General features: G+C 61.3%; 1 protein-coding gene across 1 annotated transcript; it reads right to left on the bottom strand.

Annotated features, from left to right (window-relative positions):
* Positions 1-3,978: 3,978 nt before the first annotated feature.
* Positions 3,979-16,645, bottom strand: MKNK2 (MAPK interacting serine/threonine kinase 2). The gene is made up of 14 exons (XM_071578103.1): positions 16,553-16,645; positions 16,148-16,345; positions 14,149-14,230; positions 13,836-13,937; positions 13,621-13,718; positions 12,612-12,691; positions 12,143-12,216; positions 11,949-12,053; positions 11,590-11,645; positions 11,097-11,192; positions 8,665-8,859; positions 8,414-8,578; positions 8,287-8,330; positions 3,979-7,944 (listed from the first exon to the last, which is right to left on the bottom strand). Exons 2-14 carry the CDS (start codon positions 16,193-16,195, stop codon positions 7,677-7,679), a joined length of 1,413 nt encoding a protein of 470 aa, XP_071434204.1. The 5' UTR covers positions 16,196-16,345; positions 16,553-16,645; the 3' UTR covers positions 3,979-7,676.
* Between the last annotated feature and the right edge of the window lie 4,316 nt (positions 16,646-20,961).

A 20,961-nucleotide genomic window follows, 5' to 3' on the forward strand; every position in this document is an offset into this window, starting at 1 on the left:
GGTGCTGTTTGTGTGGATTGTGCTCTGTTTGTGTGGATTGTGCTCTGTTTGTGTGGATTGTGCTCTGTTTGTGTGGATTGTGTGATGTTTGTGTGGATTGTGTGCTGTTTGTGTGAATTGTGTGCTGTTTGTGTGGATTGGGTGCTGTTTGTATGGACTGTTGCTGTTTGTATGGATTGTGCTCTATATGTATGGATTATGTTCTGTTTGTATGGATTGTGCTCTGTTTGTATGGATTGTGCTCTATATGTATGGATTGTGCTCTGTTTGTATGGATTGTGCTCTGTTTGTATGGATTGTGCTCTGTTTGTAAGGATTGTGCTCTGTTTGTATGGATTCAGTACTTCCAGACCCTGGTTCACCTCTGGGATCTCACCAGGAGCCACTGCTGCCAAATGCAGTGGTGGTGCCACACCACCAGTTTAGACCAAGAGCTTCCAACCTTGTTTGTGTTTATATTTACCAAGTGGCCACTTCTGCTTCTTTCTGTGCCCTCAGGTTTCCACTGCATTTTTTAAGGCTGTGTTGCACTTCCCATGGAAACTCCTGTGGCCACAGCCATGCTGAGTTCAGAGCTCCCATCCTAATAGTCCCTGTGCAGGCAGGAATGAGTAGGAGGCTTTAGAATTATAAAATCACAGAATCATTAAGGCTGGAAAAGACTTTTAAGTTGATGAAGTCCAACCATCAACCCACCACCACCATATTCACCACTGAACCATGTCCTCAAGTGCTGCATCCACACGTTTTTTGAACACTCCCAGGGATGGAAACACATATTTTAGAGTATTGAAAGTAGTATTTTTTTAAAGGAAGAGTCCTTTTATCCTGTGAAATCTTCCATTTATTGGTAATAACAATAGCATTGATAATAACAACGTTAAACACAGCCATATTCTCTTTTAAAACTCTGCAGCCCTTTCTCTTTCACGCCATTTGCTCGGCAGGTCACACACACACTCCCCCTGTGCTGGCCCAGCTGCTTCCACTCGTTTTCAGCGGCACATTTTCCCCTCGGGCCGCTGCCTGCCCGCCCTCTCCCTGCTCAGGCCTGTCCCTCCTCCCGGTGCTGCTTTCGGGACAGAAACATTAGAGGGAGCTGAAGCCTCGCCGTGCCGGGCCGGGTGGTTGAACAGGGGTGTCCTGGAGACTCCCCCCGGTGTCTGTGTGTGTTAAAAGTGAGCAGGGGGAAGCAAGAGAGAACGTACTTTTTTTTTCTAAAGGAGGGAGAAAATTATGTAACCTGTATTACAAAGAGTTTTCCAAGGAAAAACTGGGAATGCAGAGATAGTTCTTCCCTGGCTGAGCAGCTCAGCTCAAAGGAGTCACGTTAAGACTCAAGGAAGGACCAAGAAGCTCCGAGGAGGAGTGTGTGGCAAAGACAGAGACATCCCGGGTATGTGCCAGAGGAGGGCAAAGTGGGACCTGTCAAACCCCATGTGACAACACCAAGCCTTGATTTGAACCTCCAGCCAGAGGAGAAGGTGACTCAGGAAGCCCATGACCAGCTCCACCACGGGCAGCAGCAGAGTCTTCAAGGGGCACAGACAGAGATGCTCTCCTGGGTTTTGGGAAAACCTGACACTGCTCCAATCCTGCTGTTTGACTGTGTGATCCCACAGGGAGCTGAAATCCTGAGGGGAAGCCAAACCTGAAGCCCTTCCTTCTCCAAAAGCCACACTTCACCATCCAAAACCACAAACAAGGCTGACCAAAGGCCTTTTCCTGGAGCAGAGGGACCAGGCAGACACAGACAGGGCCAGACCTCTGTGCTGGAATCTGCACGTCACTGCCTGAGATGACTCCAGAGGGAGAACCTTCACACACCAGCCACAAAGTGACACCTACCAAAACAAACCCAGATTGGTTTGTTTTGGTTGCCTGGACAGGAGAGGGGGTTCACTGCAAAAATGCACAGGGGTTCTTTCCTTCTCAGCCCAATCCCCAGAAACATTTTAAAAGCACAAAAGAAAACTAAACCCATTTTTTGATCCAAAACAGTCCTTCACACCTTCCTCACTGCATGCCCAGCACAGGTTTGGGGGCTCATGGATGGCTTGGGAGAGTGGCCTGGGCTGAGGGAATGCATGTGCCTCTCTTCAGGCTTATTTTTTGGGCAGATAGTAAATCAAAACTTTGACTAATCACCCAGATCATCATCTGTCACCAGCACAGCCAGGCTCAGACCCAGAATACCGAGGACACTTCATCTGCCCTCTTGCCCACCTGCCTTGGTGCTGAGGCCTGGTGTGACCCCACTGGCCAAATAGTGCTGCGGCCACTTGGATCCGACTGTGACCTGATGGCTCCATCAAACCCTGAGAACAGGTAAACTGGCAGAAGCCACCACGTCACCCACAGCCTGACTGACCCCCTGTCACCCAGGTGGCTCTGCTGTGTCCCCTTTGCTCTGGGCCACTGTTGGTAGCACTGCCACTGCTCCTCTGCAGGGCTTTTCTCCACTGCAAATCCACACCAGAGTATTTATAGTGCCCTTATCCCAGCAGAGCCTATTTTGGGCTGATGCTCAAGCACCAGAGCAGCACAGGTTATTTAAACCCAGTGCTGGTTTATTTTCAGAGCTGCCCTTCTCTGCACGTGCTCTGGGATGGTTTCCAACCACCGGGCTCTTCCTGGGGGTGCTGAGGGCAGGGAAGGGGCAAAGAGGGACCACGTGAAGGAATTGCAGAGGTTAAAACCTAAACCAGTGTCTGCAGCAAAGCTGCCTTTGACACACCACCTGTCTGGAATCCACCTGAAGTCTTGGAAGGTGAGTTTTCTGCATGAGCAAAGGGCAGGAGAGGAGGGTTGTCTGGAGCAGGGCCTAAGGATGGGGAAACAACATACCAGAGGGAGAAGGATACCCAAGGGGGAAGGAAAGCCAAGAACTGGATGTTCCTAAAATGTCCAAGGTCACCCCAGGTCCAGGAGGGAGCTATAGCTTTGTTCAACAGTGGCAGGAACAGCACCATGGTACGGGGCACAGTCCTCATCCTCTGCATCCAGGGAACCCCACCTCTGTTTCCATCATGGGCTGTCCTAGAGCAGCCAGGGAAGGGAGACTCCTGGAGCCATCCTGGCTGGATCCAGGTGCTGCAGGAAGCACCATTTACCAAGCAACAAGCCCAGAGTTCTGGGCAGTGTGTTGCTGTGGACTCTCTCAGCTCAGAGCCAGGAGCAGCAGCTGGTCCGTGGCAGAAGCCACAGCCCATCCCAAAACCCAGGGGTGACATGGATGGGGGGCTGCCAGGACAGCAGTGCCAGGCAGGGCATCCCCACCTGCCATGGCAATGCCATCCAGAGGGATCCACCTCCATCCCCCAACATGGCAGGAAAAGTAATTTGCCAGGCGAGAAAATACCTTAAAAAATAGAATACATTAAAAAAAATCCATAAAGTTGGTCCTACCCCAGGGAGAAAACCCAGCAGGGGCCCCTGCAGCCCCTTTTCCCAAACCTGATCCCCAACCTCCACTCCCTCCTGCTTCCCACATCCCCAGCCCTCCTGGATCCCACCACACATTTCCCTCTTGCCCCGATTTCCCCCTCAGTCATTGCCTGGCAGGTGCAGGTGTGAGCAGGATGGGTCAGGGGGCAGCAGAGCAACCCCCAGGCTGCTGGTTGCACCTGGCAGGGAGCACAGCCCTGCCCCGTGACCTCCAGCTCCTGCTGGGCATTCAGCAGATCACACCATCCCGCTGGGAAAAGTGAGTCAGGGCCTGAACCGCTGCCAGCCACTATTCCTGGATCCCACCCCGGCCCCACTCCCAGCCCCTGGTCCTGGATCCCACCCCGGCCCCACTCCCAGCCCCTGGTCCTGGATCCCACCCCGGCCCCACTCCCAGCCCCCCAAGGACCACAGGCAGGGAAGCTGGGAAGGACAACCACTGGGAAGACCCTTTGGACAGAGCACCAGGGGACTCTCTCCCCCTCTGAAACTGCCCCATCTCCCCCCTGCCACAGGCACCTGCCCACCACCTAGGTCTCAATGCATTTTTATTAAATTCTTAAAAAACAGAATACAAAATTCTGGCATCAACAATTGTTATAAAGGAAAACTTCAATTCAGCTGTATCAGGTCACCTGGTACATACAGTAAAGTGCTTATTTTTGTGTGGTTTTTTTCTTTTTTCTTTTTGTATTTTTGTTGTTTTTTTGTTGTTTTTTTTTAATCTTTTCAGTTTTTATTTCCCAGCCAGCCCCAGAGCAGAGGCTGCCGTTGCACAAACCAACAGTGTGTTAACATGACTTGTCGAACCAGCTTTGGCAGTCTTCATCAATTGTAAAGTGGAGAAAGCTTCTCCTGGTTTGATAAAAAGAGAGTTAGAGCTTCACAGTAAACGTTTCTAACCAGTTCTAAGTTGAGTTAGTTGGCTGAAGGAAGGGTGGGGGGGAAGGAGAGGAAGCCAAAACGCTTAAAATCTCCAGCTTAAAAAAAAAAACAAAAAACAAATCTTTTTGAAGTTGGTTTCCAAGATAGATGCTCTATGGGGGGGAAAGCTTGAAAGGAGGAAGAGGAGGAAGCAGGGCGTTGGCAAGAGGGGGTCGCTGGTGCTGGACCATGGGAGCATCTGTCTGGAAACCGCCTGGGAGGGAATGCCTGGCCCTGGCATAAGGGTCTCCACAGCCACCCCAGAGCAAGCCCTGTCCCACCAAGGCACCTGTGGGTGCCCAGCACTGCCAAGAGCCAGGCTGGAGCCATTCCAGAGCCAATCCCCAACTCTGCAGACATCCAAAGATTCTCTACCAACACCCAGACCCTGCCACAAGTCGCCCCGAGTGCCACGCGGGGAGTGCCGGGTCCACAAACCAAACCCGTGCCCAGAACACAAAGCTGAGCCTGGGCCAAGCTTGGACACTCCCTGGCACATCCGCCCCTCTCCCACCAACTCCCACAGCACCTTCCAGCTGCACATTCCCGGCCAAGGACACCCACACCACAGCACCCGCCGCCACCAGAGTGTGTGTTTATGTGTCTGTATAAAAGAGATCACCCGGGCAAAAGGGGGAGCTCAACCTGCCAACAAGGGCAGCAGGGGGGGCAGATAATTCCGGAGACATCCCCCCTGCCAGCCCCTTCCCAGGAGACTTTGTGGGGTTTTTGTTAAAAAGAGGCTGCAGCGCCCACAACAGCTTCACAATACCAGCCCAAGGCAGCGCGTACTGTACATCATTCAAGTATTTCTTAATATAAGACAACGAGGAATTATCTACAACTGATAAAACAAAATAAGCTATAAAAAGTAACAATGTACAATCAAGATGGATTTTTTTTCTTTCTTTCTGTTAAAGGAGGCCTCTCTGGGGTGCCCCAGTGCCTGCATGGGGGGTCTCCCCTCGTCACCACCTCGCTGCTCCCCACCCAGTGCAGTGGGATGGCGAGAGGGCAGATTGCAAGGGTGAGGCAGATTTGGGAGGTGGGATGGGGATGGAGTCACCCTTCCCAACCACCCTGGGTCAGCAGAAAGGCCAGGAAGGGTGAGAGAGGACAGTCCCTGCCCTAAACTCCACCAACACCCCTGATCATCATCCCCCAAGATAACTCACACACACCTCCCTGAAACAAAAAACAACGTATATTGCATAGTATTGCTGTCAGCAGTCTTAAAATAAAAAGGAGAACTTTCTTTTTTTCCAGAGACAGTGACTGCTTCTTCCCCAGTTCAGAGCTCCCAAACCCTCACCTGTGCACACCATGGGCCGAGGCTGCTTTTGCAAAACATAAAGCTCAAAGCACTGAGTGGGAAGGGAAAGGAGGTGGCTCTGGGAGGGGCACCCCCTTCCTGGCAGGGTGAGGGGGTGGCAGCGGGCACAGCTTGGTGCCCTGACCCGTGGCCGTGCCTGTGGAGGGGAGCAGGGGGTGTTGGGGGCAGCTGGGGGTCAGCCCAGCCCTGAGCACGGGCACCAGAAACCAGCCAAGGGCCTTGTCCCAGCTCAGCACCCGAAATCCTTCCCCCACATGCATTGCCCCCTTCCCAAAGCAAGATCCAAGGAAAGGGCACTGCATGAACACACGTGAACACGGATGCACACGCACGACCACACGTGAACACGGACGCACACGCATGACCACACGTGAACACGGACACACACGCATGACCACGCGTGAACACGGATGCACACGCATGACCACGCGTGAACACGGATGCACACGCATGACCACACGTGAACACGGATGCACACGCATGACCACACGTGAACACGCGTGACCACACGTGAACACGCGTGAACACGGATGCACACGCGTGAACACGGATGCACACACATGAACACACGTGAACACGGATGCACATGCATGAACATACGTGAACATGGATGCACACGCCTGAACACACGTGAACACAGATGCACATGCCTGAACACACATGAACACGGATGCACACGCCTGAACACACGTGAACATGGATGCACATGCCTGAACATGCACACCAGCACTCCCCAGGCACTGCAGACCCTGCTGCCCTGACCCCAGACCCTCCAGCCCCACATCCCAAGCTGTCCCCAGGCTGCTCCCCCACACTGTGGCCCTCAGGTGGTGCCACCAGCCTGGTTGCTCACCCACCAGTATCCCCAGGGCACTGGGCACCCTCTGTGCCCCCAGACCCTCCTGCCACGGCAGCCTCAGGGCCAGCCCGAAGCCACGACAGGTCTCACTGTCCCGCAGCAGGTCCCAGTTCTCCTGAGGTGGGTCCTCGCTTTCCACAGGGCACACTATTCCCACAGGGTGTTTTTGGCTGCTCTGGCCACCCCAAACACCTCGTCCCCCTCACAGCTCCACAAGGGCACAGCCACCAGCCCCTCCAAAACCAGGGGGTGCAACACCTGCCCTGGCACAGGAGCACAGCCCTGGATGTCTCTGCATCCCCTGGCTCTGACCTTATCCCTGGGAGCCGCTGGCCGGAGCGCGGGAGGGAAGGAAGACATTTCTCCGTGCCCTGTTGAGAAGCACAGCTGTAGCAGTTTAAAACCAACAATAATAAAAGGAAAAAAAAACAAAGGAAAAGAAGACAGGGGTGAATAGCTTATTCTGGAAGTGGAATGCCGAGGAGAGAGGGTGGCTCCGTGGGACAGGGCACTGGCCCCGTCTCTCCCCGGCCCCTGCAGTTCCCTGCACAACGCCCACCGTGTCCCCCCTGGAGCAGAGCCAGGGATGTCCCCAAGCACGGGCTGGAGGTGCCTCCCAGAGCCCCGGGAAAGGGGGATTTGTGGGATCTACCCCAACATCGGAGAGGAACCTGCAGCTCCGAGGGGAGGGGTGAGGTTAAAACGCGACTCCCATTGTTGAAAACGCGACCGAGGGGTCTTTTGTTCACAGTATGAAATGAGCTGAAATCGTCAAAGCAGCCGCGGGTACAAAGAGTCCTTTGGTGTCGGGGAGGGGGGGAAGTGTCAGAAGAGAAACCAAGAGGCAGGAAACAAAAGTCTGTGTGTCTGTCAGATGTCCTTGAGTGTGCCCTGGCTGAAGCAACCTCACGCTTGACTTAATACCTTAAAAAAAAAGATCTTAAAACAAACCCTCCCACCCCCAGACCTACAAGATCAGCAAAACCTTGGAAACCAGCCACAGGGACGAGTCCTGATCTTGTCTCTAGCCAGAAACGGTGGGGCTGGGGGGGAAAGGGGAAGAAAGAAAGGGGAAGGAGAGATATGGGGTACAGCAGGTGCGAGGGGCACCGCTCAGGCTTGGTCGGCCACCAGGACCAGCGGGGCCACCAGGTGCTGCCCGGCAGCCACTGCCTTGGCCAGGCTGCTCTTCTGCCGTCGCTTGGCCAGCTTGGACTCGGAGGGGGGGGAGAGCTGCATGGCCCGTGAGGTAGCTTTGATGATGATGGGTCGTGCTTCCTCCTCCACCTCTTCCTCCTCGTCTTCGTCGTGCCGCGTCAGCTGGCGGTTGACAGCGATGGCCTCGGCAGCGAAGGAGGTGAGCTCTTTGGCACTGCTGTTCCTGCCAGGAACGGGGGTGGATGGTGGGCAGGGTCAGCATCAGGGTGTCCCTCCCCTGGGCCAGCCATGCTGCACCGCTCAGGCACCGAAAACTCGGCTCAAATCCAAACCACATGCCCAGACAGAGCCCTGGCAGAGCCCCCGAAAAGCAGCAGGAGGGGACAGCAGTGCTGAGAAGGGCCAGGATTTTGGGGGCTGGGATTTTTTCAGGGGGGCAAGATTCTGGGGGCTGGTATTTTTTTGGGGGGGTGGGCAGGGTTTTGGGGGCTAGGATGTTTTTTGGAGGGGCAAGATTTTTGGGGCTGCACACCTGGGCCCCCCATCCCAGAGCCCCCACACTCACCTCTGCAGGATGATGGGGGTTGGCAGGGTGTTGTCTGGGGCACACTGCAATGAAACACAGCCAGTTACACCCAGGAACCCAGCAGGGGGGTGGGAGCAAAGGGCAGGGAAGGGGCATCACCACTCACCCCCTGCACCCAGGGGTGCTCCAGGACCTGGGCTGCACTGAGCCGCTTCTTGGCATCTCTCACCAGCAGCTTGGAAATGAGGTCTTTGGCTCCGAAGGAGATGTGTGCCCAGTCCTTGTCAGGAAACTCGTACTTCCCCTCCTGGATGCTCTCAAAGAGCATGTTCTGGGGAGGGGGAAACCACAGAGGCTCAGCCCGGAGAGCTGCTGCCAGGCTGGAGGGGGTTTGGGCAGCGCTGGGTGCCCCCATACCTGGCAGGTGTGACAGGCCTCGCCGCGGTCCCAGCCGCAGTCGGAGCCGCAGTGCCCCACGAATGGGGGGTACCCGCTCAGCATGATGTACAGGATCACCCCCAGGCTCCACAGGTCACAGCGCTTGTCATACATCGTGGCCTCCTCATTGAAGGCCTCCACCACCTCCGGGGCCATGTACTCGGCTGAGCCACACTGTGGGGACAGGTGGGTGAGCACTGGGGGGGACACAGAGGGGCACAGGGGACACCGAGGGGCACAGGGGACAGGTGGGTGAGTCCCGGGGGGGACACTGAGGGGCACAGGGGACAGGTGGGTGAGCACTGGGGGGGACACAGAGGGGCACAGGGGACAGCTGGGTGAGCACTGGGGGGGACACAGAGGGGCACAGGGGACACCGAGGGGCACAGGGGACAAGTGGGTGAGCTCCGGGGGGGGACACCGAGGGGCACAGGGGACAGGTGGGTGAGCACTGGGGGGGACACAGAGGGGCACAGGGGATACTGAGGGGCACAGGGGACAGGTGGGTGAGCTCCAGGGGGGACATCAAGGGCACAGGGGACACCGAGGGTCACAGGGGACAGCTGGGTGAGCCCCGGGGGGGACACCGAGGGGCACAGGGGACACCGAGGGGCACAGGGGACAACTGGGTGAGCCCTGAGGGGGACACCGAGGGGCACAGGGGACAGCTGGGTGAGCCCCGAGGGGGACACTGAGGGGCACAGGGGACACCGAGGGGCACAGGGGACAGCTGGGTGAGCACTGAGGGGGACACCGAGGGGCACAGGGGACAGCTGGGTGAGCCCCGGTGGGGACACTGAAGGGCACAGGGGACACTGAGGGGCACAGGGGACACCGAGGGGCACAGGGGACAGGTGGGTGAGTTCCAGGGCAGACACTGAGGGGCACAGGGGACACCGAGGGTCCTGCCAGGGCTATGGGGCTGCACACCTGAAAGGAGAGTGCACACACAACTGGATTTGCTCCTGCCAGGGCAGGTCACCCTGCAGGGTTTCCCAGCACTGATGCCACAGCCCTGCCCCTCTAGGGACACCCAACAGTGAGCTGGCACCCAAAGGGGAAAAAAAAAAGCCTAAAGGTTGCAACCCCCACAGGGCAGCATCAGGACAGCCAGACCCACACCTGCAGCACCCACACCCTGCAGCTCCACTGCCACCCGACCGGCTCAGTGGCTGCCCCATCACCTGGGAGTGGCCATGGAACACGGAGGGACAATCCTGCTCTGCCTGTTCCCCCCCGCCTGACTCTCCGCCTGTCTCTCCGTCTGTTCCCCTGCCTGACTCTCTGCCTGTCTCTCCCTCTGTTCCCCTGCCTGTCACAAGCAGAGCTGCAGAGCAGGCGCAGGATCCGGGGCGGGAGGAGTTAACCCGAGCAGGGAGAGGCAGCGCCAGCCATTCCCCTATCGCTCCAGGGACTCTGGGGCTTTCCAACACATGACCCGCAGCCCACACGGGCCTCGTGACCAGGGCAGCAAAGAGCTGCAGCCAGCAGATAATCACCCGTAACCAGAGAGGCTCCGGCCGAGGGGCCGCGCCAGCCCCAGCAGCTGATGCCACCGCAGCAAAACAACCCCCACAACCCCGAGCCCCAGCAGGGCTGATCCCGGTGGGAGTGGGGGAACCAGGGACACCCCAGAAACTCAGATCCTGCCCCAGGAGGGGGGACATATGGAGGAAAGAGGGGGGGGACACATGGAGGAAAGAGCGGGGGACACACGGGGGAAGAAGAGGAGGGGACACACGGAGGAAGAAGAGGAGGGGACACACGGAGGAAGAAGAGGAGGGGACACACGGAGGAAGAAGAGGAGGGGAGCCACGGGGGAGGGGCTGGAGTGCTTTGGTCCCACCTCTGCTGTGGTGCACCCACACCAGCTGGGCTCTGCCTCCCCCCAGCACACCAAAAATCCCGGGGGACACCCTGTCCAGGGCGGGGACCCGCTGCTGGAGATAAGGGACATGGGGCATGTGTGGGGTGCTCTGTGTGCAACACCGAGGGCACGCCCGGAGCTCTGGGGGTGTCCAACCCACGCAGGCAGCCCCTGCACAGGTGGGGGGGCCCAGCCTAGGCTCTGGGGGGCCACAGGGGCTCCCCCTGCCCCGCTGCTGACCCACTTCTGGGGCGGTCGCTCCGCGCAGCCGCTCCCGCTGTTGCCAAGGCTCAGTCAGGCAGTGCGGGCGCTGCGCCAGCCCCGGCCCGGCCTTATGTAACAACCACAGCCCGGCTGGCTCGGCACGGGGGGAAATAGAGGGGACACGGGGTGGGGGGGGACACGCGGGAGGGGTGGGGGGACACGCAGCATCAGTGACAAGCAATGAGGTGCCCATGCACAGCCCCGGGCACGAAGCCTGCAGGACCCCTCCAGCAGCCCCCCAGGCACTGACACGCCCACCCCGAACTCCCCCGGCTCTTACCGGCGTGAGCAGCTCCGGGGTGGAGATGGGGGAGCAGTCACCGTTCAGTTTGATGCCACTTCCCAGGTCGAAGTCGCAGATCTTCACCGGGGACACCTGGAGTGGGGGGAAGGAGCGGGTGGTGACCCCCCCCCCGCCTCGGCAGCCCCACCAAGGGCCATGGCTGTGCTTCCAGCCCTCAGCTGGTCACTGCCTGGAGCATGTCTTGCTGTGGCACATGGGATGTGTGTGTGTGTGTGCCCCTGGGGCAGCTCCCTCTGCGACCACTCCCCCTCTCAGCACACCCCACCGTGTCCCCTGCCCCTCCAGGCAACACCGCACTGTGTCCATCCACTGCTCCCCCAGGACCAACCCCCAGCACCCATCACCCCAGGGGGGACCCCACTGCGACCACCCCCCTCCATGCTCACCAGCCCCTTGGGCAGCACCCCAGCGTGTCCATCACCCTCCTGCACCCACTCACCCCTGGGCAGCCCCCTCTGTGCCCCCTCACCTGGTCCGGGCTCTCACACAGGATATTTTCTGGTTTCAGATCCCTGTGTGCAATCCCTGCGGGCAGAAGAGCCAATGAGGGCAAAAATCCCCCCTTTAACAGAGCTCCCTACGAAAGGTCTGGGGGTGGCACAGGGACCTCCCTCCCCACCCCAAACCACCACCTGCCCCCTGGCAAAGGGCAGAAGATGCTGCTGGCCCCGAGTCCCAACCGAACTGGAGGAACAGGATCCGCACCACAGAGAGCCTCGTGATGCAGCTGGGACGGGCATTGTCCCCCTGGGCAGGGGGTGGGGGAGGCAGTGACACCCCCAGGGGGGCCCAGTGCACCCCAGGGTGTCCCGGGGGGTCCCAGCTCACCTTTGTTGTGCAGGAAGTGCAGGGCACTGGCGATGTCCCGCACCACCACGCTGGCCTCCAGCTCGTTGAAGTGGCGTCTCCGGTGGATGTGGGTCAGGATGGAGCCTGTGGTGGAGAGGGGAGAGCAAAGCGGGGGGACTCGTGGGGGTCCTGCCACCCCCCTGGCTCCCCACCCCCCCTGGCACTGCACTCACCTCCCCTCATCTTCTCAAACACCAGGTAAAACCTCTCCTCCTCCTCGAAGAACTCGATCAGCTCCAGGACGTTCCTGTGGGAACAGTGGGATCAGCCCCAGCATCCCCCAAGCCCCTTCCGGGATCCCCCTCCCCTTACAGGTCCTGGGAGGGACCTGGGATGGGAAAACTGCGTTTCCAGGGATTGAAACCCCCCGGGCAGGGCCCCCCTGGCTGCATTCCAGGGGGTAGAGGGGCAGGCAGCTCCTCCCTAATTGCTCCCAGGCCCTCCCAGCTCACCCTCGGAGCAGCTCCAGCTCGGCCACTGAGCTCCCATTGCCAGGGCATCCCCTGACCAGCCCCTCTGGACGCTCCCACGCGGGCCAGAGGGGCAGAGGGGAGGGACTGCAGGGCATGAGGGCAGCCTGGCAGTGCCCCACGGGTGTCAGAAGCGCCAGCCCGGCCTCAGCCCACTCCCCACGGGCCGTACCTGTGTCCCTGGCACTGGTACAGCATCTCCACCTCGCGGAACACCCGGCTCCGGATGTGGCCCAGGCGCTTCTCTATGATCTGCAGGGCAGAGGGGGGTGAAGGCTCAGGGATTGGCAGCACTGCCAGGGAGGGGCAGGGGCACCCCTGCCATCTCCCCACTGTGGGACCCCAGGGCCGGGCGGGAAGCCCGGCAGGGCCTGAAGCAGCAGAACAGGCTGTTCCCGGCGCTGGTGCCAAGTGGCAGAGCCGGTGCCAAGCCGCTCCCTCCAGGGCCAGGAGAGCTCCATGTGACGCCTGAGCCGGCCCAGCACAGGGCCCTGTGCCCCTCTGGGTGACAGCACAGCCAGGGCTTGGTGGCCAAGGGGTGGGCAGGGGGCCCCCACCCACAGCCCTGGGGTGCCCCCCATTTGGGGCACCCAGGGCACCCACCACCACACGGCCCTCCCTGTGCCTCAGTTCCCCCATCAAAGGCCTCACCACCACAGCAAAGGGGCAACCAAGGCCCTCTGGCATTTGGCTGTGTTTTGGCACAGCCTCCTCATGCCATGGCTGGGACCCTGCAGGGTGCAGGGCCACGGGACCACCAGCCCTGAGCCCAAGAGCTGCTGGCCCAGCCCAACCCCCTCGGGCACCCACAGGCTTGGAGACCTCCCTGGGGACAGCAGGAGGTGGCCACCCTGGCAGCACCACGTGGCCCAGCGTGCCACACATCCCCAGACGCGCTGCAAGTGTTAATTTAACCTCCAGCCTGCCCTAATTGATGGGCAGAGGAGCGTGGCTAAAGGGGGGTGACCCAGGGCCTGAGGCTGGGTGGTGGCACAGCACGGTGTGGCACCGGCACAGCCACCCCAGCCCAGCCCTGCCGCACTCCTGCCCCTCTCCTTCCCCTCCAGCCCTTAGAAAGGGTGTCCCAGGCCAGCACTGGATGGTTCTGGGAGCTGGGAGAGCCCCAGATGGGGGTCAGAAAGGGACACCGGGGCAGGGGTGGGAGGGAGGCAAAGCTTCACCTTCACCGCGTACTCCTTGTTGGTGATGAGGTTCACACAGGACTGGACTCTGGCGTGGGCCCCTTCTCCCAGCACCTCCTCCTGCAGCTGGTAAACATCTGGCAGGGGAGACAGAGGTCACATGAGCTGCCAGCTCCACCTCACGGGGCACCACAGCTGTCCCTGGGCCTGGGGACACCAGGAGGGCCCAGTCCTGCCCAGGCAGCCCCACTCACCTTCGAACCTGCCCGAGAAGCTGTCGGTGGCCCTGCAGCGCTTCTTCTTCTTGTTCCTTTTCTTGGCATCAGGGATGTCGATGGGTTGGCTTGAAGGCATGTCTGTGCCAGGGCCAAGCATCAGTCACCCCCATCCACCCTCTGCTCCCCCAAGGGGACCACTGTCCCCCCAGGGCAGCCCCCCAGAGCCTTTTGGGGGAGCACAAAGGGCCAACAGCCCAGAGGCTGGGATGGGAGGACCCCCTGGGATGGGAGGAGACCCCTGGGATGGGAGGAGACCCCTGGAGGGGCACCTGCAGCTCCCCCGACTCACCGGGACGGGGCGGGCACTCGAAGTTGAAGACGGGCTCCAGGTGGTTGGACTGGTCAAACTCCAGGTCGAAGGGGTTTTGTCCCTGTGGAGCCAAGAGCGGGACTGAGGTGGCACCCACTGGATCAGCCACCACCATCCTGAGCCCACCCCTCACACAGAGCCTGGCGTGCTCCTGCTCTTGGCACACCCCCTGCTCACCCCTCCAGGGTGCAGGACACCAGCTCATGGAGGGACGTGGCAGAGCTCCAGGTAGAGCCAGAGGATGAGGAGGAAGAGGAGGAAGGGTTTGACCCCCTGTGCTGACAGACACGGTGCTGTGGGGTTGTTCCTCCACACCAGGAGCCCCAGGCCAGCACATGGAGGATGATGAGAGGGACCAGGGCTGCCTGCACCAGCCCAGCACCGAATCCCCACCCCGACCTGAGCTACAGTGAGGGGGAGGCAGACAAGCCCCAGGGCAGGACGGGCTCCAGAGCCATGTCCGTGTCCTCCCACCTCCCTGCAAGGTCACGGTGGCCGGAGCCACTCTATGCTGATCCAGGGGACACTGTGCCTGCTGGGCTTCAGCACACCTGACCCAGCAGGATGAGGCCTCACCCCAAACCCTCCTGCACCCCGGGACTGATGGAGAGCACAGGACCCACTGCCACCCCCACCCCAAGCCCCAGGGGCACCCCGAAAGGCCACAGAGTCCCTCTGCCCCCCACTCTCCTGGTCTCCCCCACGCGATGGGGCAGAGCTGGGGGCAAAAGGGCCCCGTCCTCTCCAGGATTATGAAATCTGTTTGGGTGGAGGTGGCAGCTCCAGCGGCGTTCCCAAACCCGCCCGGTGCCCGGGCCAGCTGCCAACCCCAGCACGGCCAGTCCCGGTCACCGCCAGAAACACCCAGAAAGTGCCTGTTTACTGCAGCTCTGGGGGCCCGGGGGGTCCCCAGACGGTGCAGGGTAACACCAGGAGCACCCCCGACCAAACACCACTCTGGATCTCTGGGGCCAAACTCTCCTGCCGTGCATTTTGGCAGCTCCCCCTTCCAAACCCGGATCTGGGGAGTGCAGCATCACCCGCGGCTGCTGCCCCCGGGATGAACCCCGGCAGGGTGCGGGGCTGGGGGCCCTCCGAGGGGGGGGGGGGGTGCAAGGGGTGTACGGGGGGTGGCAGGGGGGGTACAGGGGGGTCTGGGGGCCCCACCAGCTGCCGCAGCACCGCCACACAAAGGTCTGGGGGATGGGAGGCTGCGCAGCGGTTCCTTCAGCACAGCGGAGAGATCGCCTGTCCCCCCTCCATCCCCGGACACGAGGGGGGGGACACCAACCCTGGCCAGAGACCCCACGAGCAGGACTGGAGGGCACCGCAGGAAGGGGGCGGGCCGGGGGTACCCTCTGCACCCCCGGGCCAGAGGGAAACCGAACAAAGGTCCCACCGATCCGCAGCCGGGAAGGAGGGGAGGGGGGCGGGCACCGACAGGAGCAGGACCGCAGAGACCCCCGCACCCCGCGAGGTGACAGTGGCCGGGGCATGGGGGGTGACCGGCCACGGGTGCTCGGGGGTGGGCGGCGCTGCAAGATCGACCCTCGTACGATCCCACCGAGCCCTGACCCCCCCCCCCCCCCACGCCAGAGCAGGACGAAGGGGGCAGCTGGGCGGGGGGACAGCGCAGCCCCCCCCCCAGCACCACCGCGGACCCCCGTGGGAGGCACAGCATCCCAGCGCCCACCCGGGGGTGGGGAGATACTGCCCCGACCCTCCGAGGGGGCGCCGCGACCGCCGGGCCGCGGGGACAGGGGGGTCCCTCTGCCCGGTTGGGGTGGCAGCGCTCTCAGGGCTCCTCAATTTCGGAAGGTGTCGGGTGGGGGGGAAGGGCAGGAAGCGTCTGGTCCCTCCCCCCTCCCCGTTCCCGGGCAGGGGATGCGGCGATGCGGGACAAGCCCTGGGCCTGCCCGTCCCGCGGCCCCCCAGAATCCCCCCAAGCATCCCCGGGTGCGGGGGAGCAGCCCCTTACCTTGAAGGAACGGTGGAATCCCGGGATCTCTGATTTTTTCTGTACCATCTTGCTGCGGGGGGGGACGGGGGGCGGCGTTGCTGGGAGGAACGGGAGGTGTGGGGGGCAGAAAAATAAAAAAATCGGGGTGTGGGACGGGGGGGGAGGGAGGCGGAGGGACGGGCAGAGCTGGAGAGGAGTCCGGGGGGTGGCCGAGACCTGCGGGGAGAGGGGAGGGGGCCGTCAGTCGGTGCGGGACCCCCCCCCCCCCCCCCGGAGCTGTGGAATCCTCCCCAGCCCCTGGAGCTGCGGGATCCCCTCCCAGTGCTGCGGGACCCCCCCGGAGCTGTGGGATCTCCTTCCGATGCTGAGGACCCCCCCCACCCCCCCGGGAGCTGCGGGACCCCCGCCCGGCCCGGCGCTCACCGGCGCGGCCCCGCAGAGCCGCCGCCGCCGCCGCTGCTGCTGGTGGTACCGCAGCCCGCACCGCAGCCCGCTCCGCTCCGCGCCGCTCCGCCGCCACCGGGGGGGGACGTGCCGCCCCCGCCCCCGCCGCCTTTATAGCCGCGGCCTCGGCCCCGCCCCGCACCGCCCCGCACCGCCCCCGCCACCGCGGGCACCCCCCGCGCCGCGCCCCGCACCGGGGACACCCCGCCGGGCACGCAAACAGGCACCCGGGGAGGGGCAAAGTACCACCCGGGGGGCGCAAACTGCCCCCTGGGAACAACAAACAGCCCCCTCGGGGGTCACAAACACCCTCCCGAGAAGCTACCGCGGGTTAAAAACACCCCCTGTGGAACCCACCGGGGCCACAAACACCCTCCCGAGGAGCCATCGGGGGTCACAAACGCCCCCTCTGGAACCTACCGTGGGTCACAAACCGCCCCCCGAGAACCCACCGGGGGTCACAAATACCACACCATCCCCCAGGACACAAACACCCCTCCCCGGGAACACAAACTTTCCCCTCCAGGGACAGGAACTCCCCCCCAAGGTAACCCCCCCCGCCCCCCAGCTCCGGGCACCCCCCGTGCTGCACCGGGGACAAAAACACCCCCCAGAGCACAGCCTGACCCCCCTGCACACCCACTGGGGACGCGAACAGCCCCCCGGGAACTCCCGGGGACACGAACACCCCGCCGGGCGCTCACCGGGGACACAGATAAACCCCTCGGCTGGCAGCCCCGGGTACCTCATCCTGCACCCGGGGACCCCCCCTGTTCTGCACCCAGTGACACCCTCAGCCCCCCCTGTCCTGCACCAGGGACAAGGACATCCCTTGGGAACCTCCCCCTGCAGCGGGGACAGGGACACTCCGACTCCGTGTTCTGGAGCTCAGGGCAGGGGGGTGGGGGCCGCCCCCTGAGTCCCCCCAGCCCACACATGTCACGAGTGGGGCAAAGCTCAGCCCCGTCTGCACCGGGGGGTGGGGGGAGCAGGGCAGGGGGGTCAGTCACATCCCTCTGTCCACCGCGGGGAGCAGTGGGGGAGGGTCGGGAGCAGGACCCCCACTAAGGCTCGGTGGCCCCGTGGGAGCCCGTCCCTACGCGTGTGTGTGCATGTGTGTGCCCGTGTGTGACTGTCCCCTCCCCGTGTGACGCCAGCGGGGCCTGAGAACTGACGCGCTCGTTGCGCGGAGCGGCTGCGCGGGGCCCGTGGTTGCGGCACCGGGAGCGTGACTTCACCGCCCGCTCCGCGCATTGGCTGCGCCCGCCGCCCCCCCGGACCCTCCTACTGTGCCACCAGCACCCCCGGGCCCCGCCACTGCCACCAGCACCCCTGAACCCTCATACTGTCACCAGCACCCCCGGGCCCCCCCACTGCTACCGGCCCCCCCGCCACCCCCCACTGCCACCGGCACCCCCGGACCTTCCCACTACCACCAGCACCCCCAGGCCCCGCCACTGCCACCGGCACCCCGGGACCCTCCTACTGCCACCGGCACCCCAGGGCCCCCCCCACTGCCACCGGCATCCCCTGCCCCCCCCCCCCCCACTGCCACCAGCACCTCCAGGCCCCCCCACTGCCACCGGCATCCTGGACCCCCCCACTGCCACCAGCACCCCCAGACCTCCAATGCCATCAGCACCTGTGGACCCCCCACTGCCCATGGGGCTGCAGGAGGGAGGGAGAGACCCAGCCCTGGGGGAATGTGGGTGATACACCTGGAGAAATGTGTGCAGGGGGAAAACAACACATGCTCGTGTGTGTGTGTGCATGGACGTGTGTGTGTGTGTGTGTGTGTGTGTGAGATGTGTGTCTGTGTATGTCTGTCTGTCTGTCTGTCTGTGTGTGTCTCTGTGTGTATGTGTGAGATGTGTGTCTGTGTATGTCCGTCTCTGTCTGTCTGTCTGTGTGTCTGTCTGTGTGTGTGTGAGTGTGCACTGGAGAGGCCACACTGTGTGTGTGTGTGTCTGTCTGTCTGTGTCTGTGTGTGTATCTCTGTGTGTGTCTGTCTGTCTGTCTCTGTGTGTGTGTGTGTCTGTCTGTCTGTCTGTGTCTGTGTGTGTGTGTGTGAGTGTGCACTGGAGAGGCCACACTGTGTGTGTGTGTGTGTGTGTCTGTCTGTCTGTGTCTGTGTGTGTGTCTCTGTGTGTGTGTGTCTGTCTGTGTCTGTGTGTGTGTCTGTGTGTGTGTGTGTCTGTGTGTGTGTGTGTCTGTCTGTCTGTCTGTCTGTGTCTCTGTGTGTGTGTGTGAGTGTGCACTGGAGAGGCCACACTGTGTGTGTATGTCTGTCTGTGGTCTGTCTGTGGTCTGTGTGTCCCATGTGGGTGCACATTCCCTGGGTGCCAGCAGCTGATGCCACAGGGATGAGCACAGGGAAGGGGAACGTGTCCCAGTGGTTGCTCAGGGCAGCTGAGACCTGACTCTCTCACCACACCCAGCTGCAAACCTCCCCTTGAGAATGCAGGGAGTGTGCAGAGAGTGTGTAGGGAGTTGTAGTCATGTGCAGGGAGTGTGCAGTGAGTGTGCAGAGTGTGTGTAGGGAGTTGTAGTGATGTGCAGGGGGCGTGCAGGGGGCATGCAGGGAGTGTGCAGAGAGCGTGTAGGGAGTTGTAGTGATGTGCAGGGAGTGTGCAGAGAGCGTGTAGGGAGTTGTAGTGATGTGCAGGGAGTGTGCAGAGTGTGTGTAGGGAGTTGTAGTGATGTGCAGGGAGTGTGCAGTGAGTGTGCAGAGAGCGTGCAGGGAGTTGTAGTGATGTGCAGGGAGTGTGCAGAGTGTGTGTAGGGAGTTGTAGTGATGTGCAGGGAGTGTGCAGGGAGTGTGCAGAGTGTGTGTAGGGAGTTGTAGTGATGTGCAGGGAGTGTGCAGAGAGCGTGCAGGGAGTTGTAATGATGTGCAGGGAGTGTGCAGAGTGTGTGTAGGGAGTTGTAGTGATGTGCAGGGAGTGTGCAGAGTGTGTGTAGGGAGTTGTAGTGATGTGCAGGGAGTGTGCAGAGTGTGTGCAGGGAGTTGTAGTGATGTGCAGGGAGTGTGCAGAGTGTGTGTAGGGAGTTGTAGTGATGTGCAGGGAGTGTGCAGAGTGTGTGTAGGGAGTTGTAGTGATGTGCAGGGAGTGTGCAGAGTGTGTGCAGCAGTCCCAGTGTGAGCACACTCCAGGCATGCAGTGAGCATGCCAAGGTCATGCCAGGCCCACACGGGGAGCGCAGTGAACACACAGTGGGCACACTCTGGACGTGCAGAGGGTGCAGTGACATGTGGAGAGCAGAGGACACGGCCCCAGGATCCTCAGCCCTCTGGGGTCTCCAGGAGCTGCTGGAGTCCCGCCGAGGGCAAACAGGAAAGTGAACGGGGCCGTGTGCCGGAAGGCAGCTATTGTTGGCCAGGGAGCAGAGGGAGGGTGAGGGGCTGGGGACACCGTGGCCATCCTGTCAACCCCTTCCCCCCCCCCCACCCCCCCATGCCCCAAGCCACGCATGGCTGTCCCCTCCCCATGGACATGGGGTGGCCCCAGAGTGGCCAGGTGGCAGCTCAGGGGTGTCCAGGGCTTCCCTCCCACCCCACTGCTTTGGAATGGACAATAAACACACCTCGTTGTTCCAAGTGTTGTTTCCCCTGCCCAAGGAGGGCTCAGCTTCCTGCCCCGGGAGAGGGAGGATTTGCAGCCCTGGCTCTGTGCCAAATTAAAAAATCTTGCAAAACCCCTGGAATTTCCTGCTGGGCAGAAAACCTGGATGTTTGACACTCCTGGCACTGGGGTGGGACGGGGGACACACCCCCCATGTCCAAAGCACACACTGGCACAAGGCTGTGCTGGCAGGTCCCAAAACTCCCTCCTGCCCTGCCATTGCCAGGGGGATTTGGGCAACTCCCACAATGCCAGGCCGGGTCTGACCCTCCAGCACACCCCAAATCCCAGATTCAATTCTGGGCTGAAAAATGGCAATTTCCCAGACCTGCACATGCCAAGAATGACTGAGCTTTGCCAAGATAAAAGGTGGCAGCCTTGGGCTCTCAGGTGCCAATGATGTGGCTCCTTTTAACACTAGAAAAGGAACAATCCCTTTGTGTCCTGGCACCTTTTCCCTGGGAGGAATCTTCATCCGTCTTCAGTCCTGGGCTCCTGGAGGAGGAGGAGCCCCCCAAGGTGGAGCCCACCGTCTGAGCCAGGGGGGTGGGTGGTCACAGGGACCCCCCTGGTGTCCCCCCCCAAGGTGGGGTGGCAGGGGATGGGGGGTGGTGGTGGCTGTGTGGGGTTACTGGGATGGGGGGGCTCGTTTAAAGGTGAACTGGTGGGAAAAGGGAACCCAGCTCAAGTCGGGGTTGGGATTTACTAAAAGGATTGCAATAAAGATGACAAGGTGTTGATGGGTCATAGGTTGGATTCATGAAC

Source organism: Pithys albifrons, chromosome 27 (assembly GCF_047495875.1).
Source record: "Pithys albifrons albifrons isolate INPA30051 chromosome 27, PitAlb_v1, whole genome shotgun sequence".
Classification (NCBI taxonomy): domain Eukaryota; kingdom Metazoa; phylum Chordata; class Aves; order Passeriformes; family Thamnophilidae; genus Pithys; species Pithys albifrons.

Bases quoted from the DNA above. Each gene is read 5' to 3' on its own strand.
- MKNK2 (XM_071578103.1), bottom strand. From the start codon at position 16,195: ATGGTACAGAAAAAATCAGAGATCCCGGGATTCCACCGTTCCTTCAAG. The intron at 12,054-12,142 runs GTGAGTGCAGTG...TCTCCACCACAG, and splicing joins GTTTGAGAAGATGAGGGGAG to GCTCCATCCTGACCCACATC. The intron at 8,331-8,413 runs GTGAGTGGTGAT...GTTTCATTGCAG, and splicing joins AGCACCCCTGGGTGCAGGGG to TGTGCCCCAGACAACACCCT.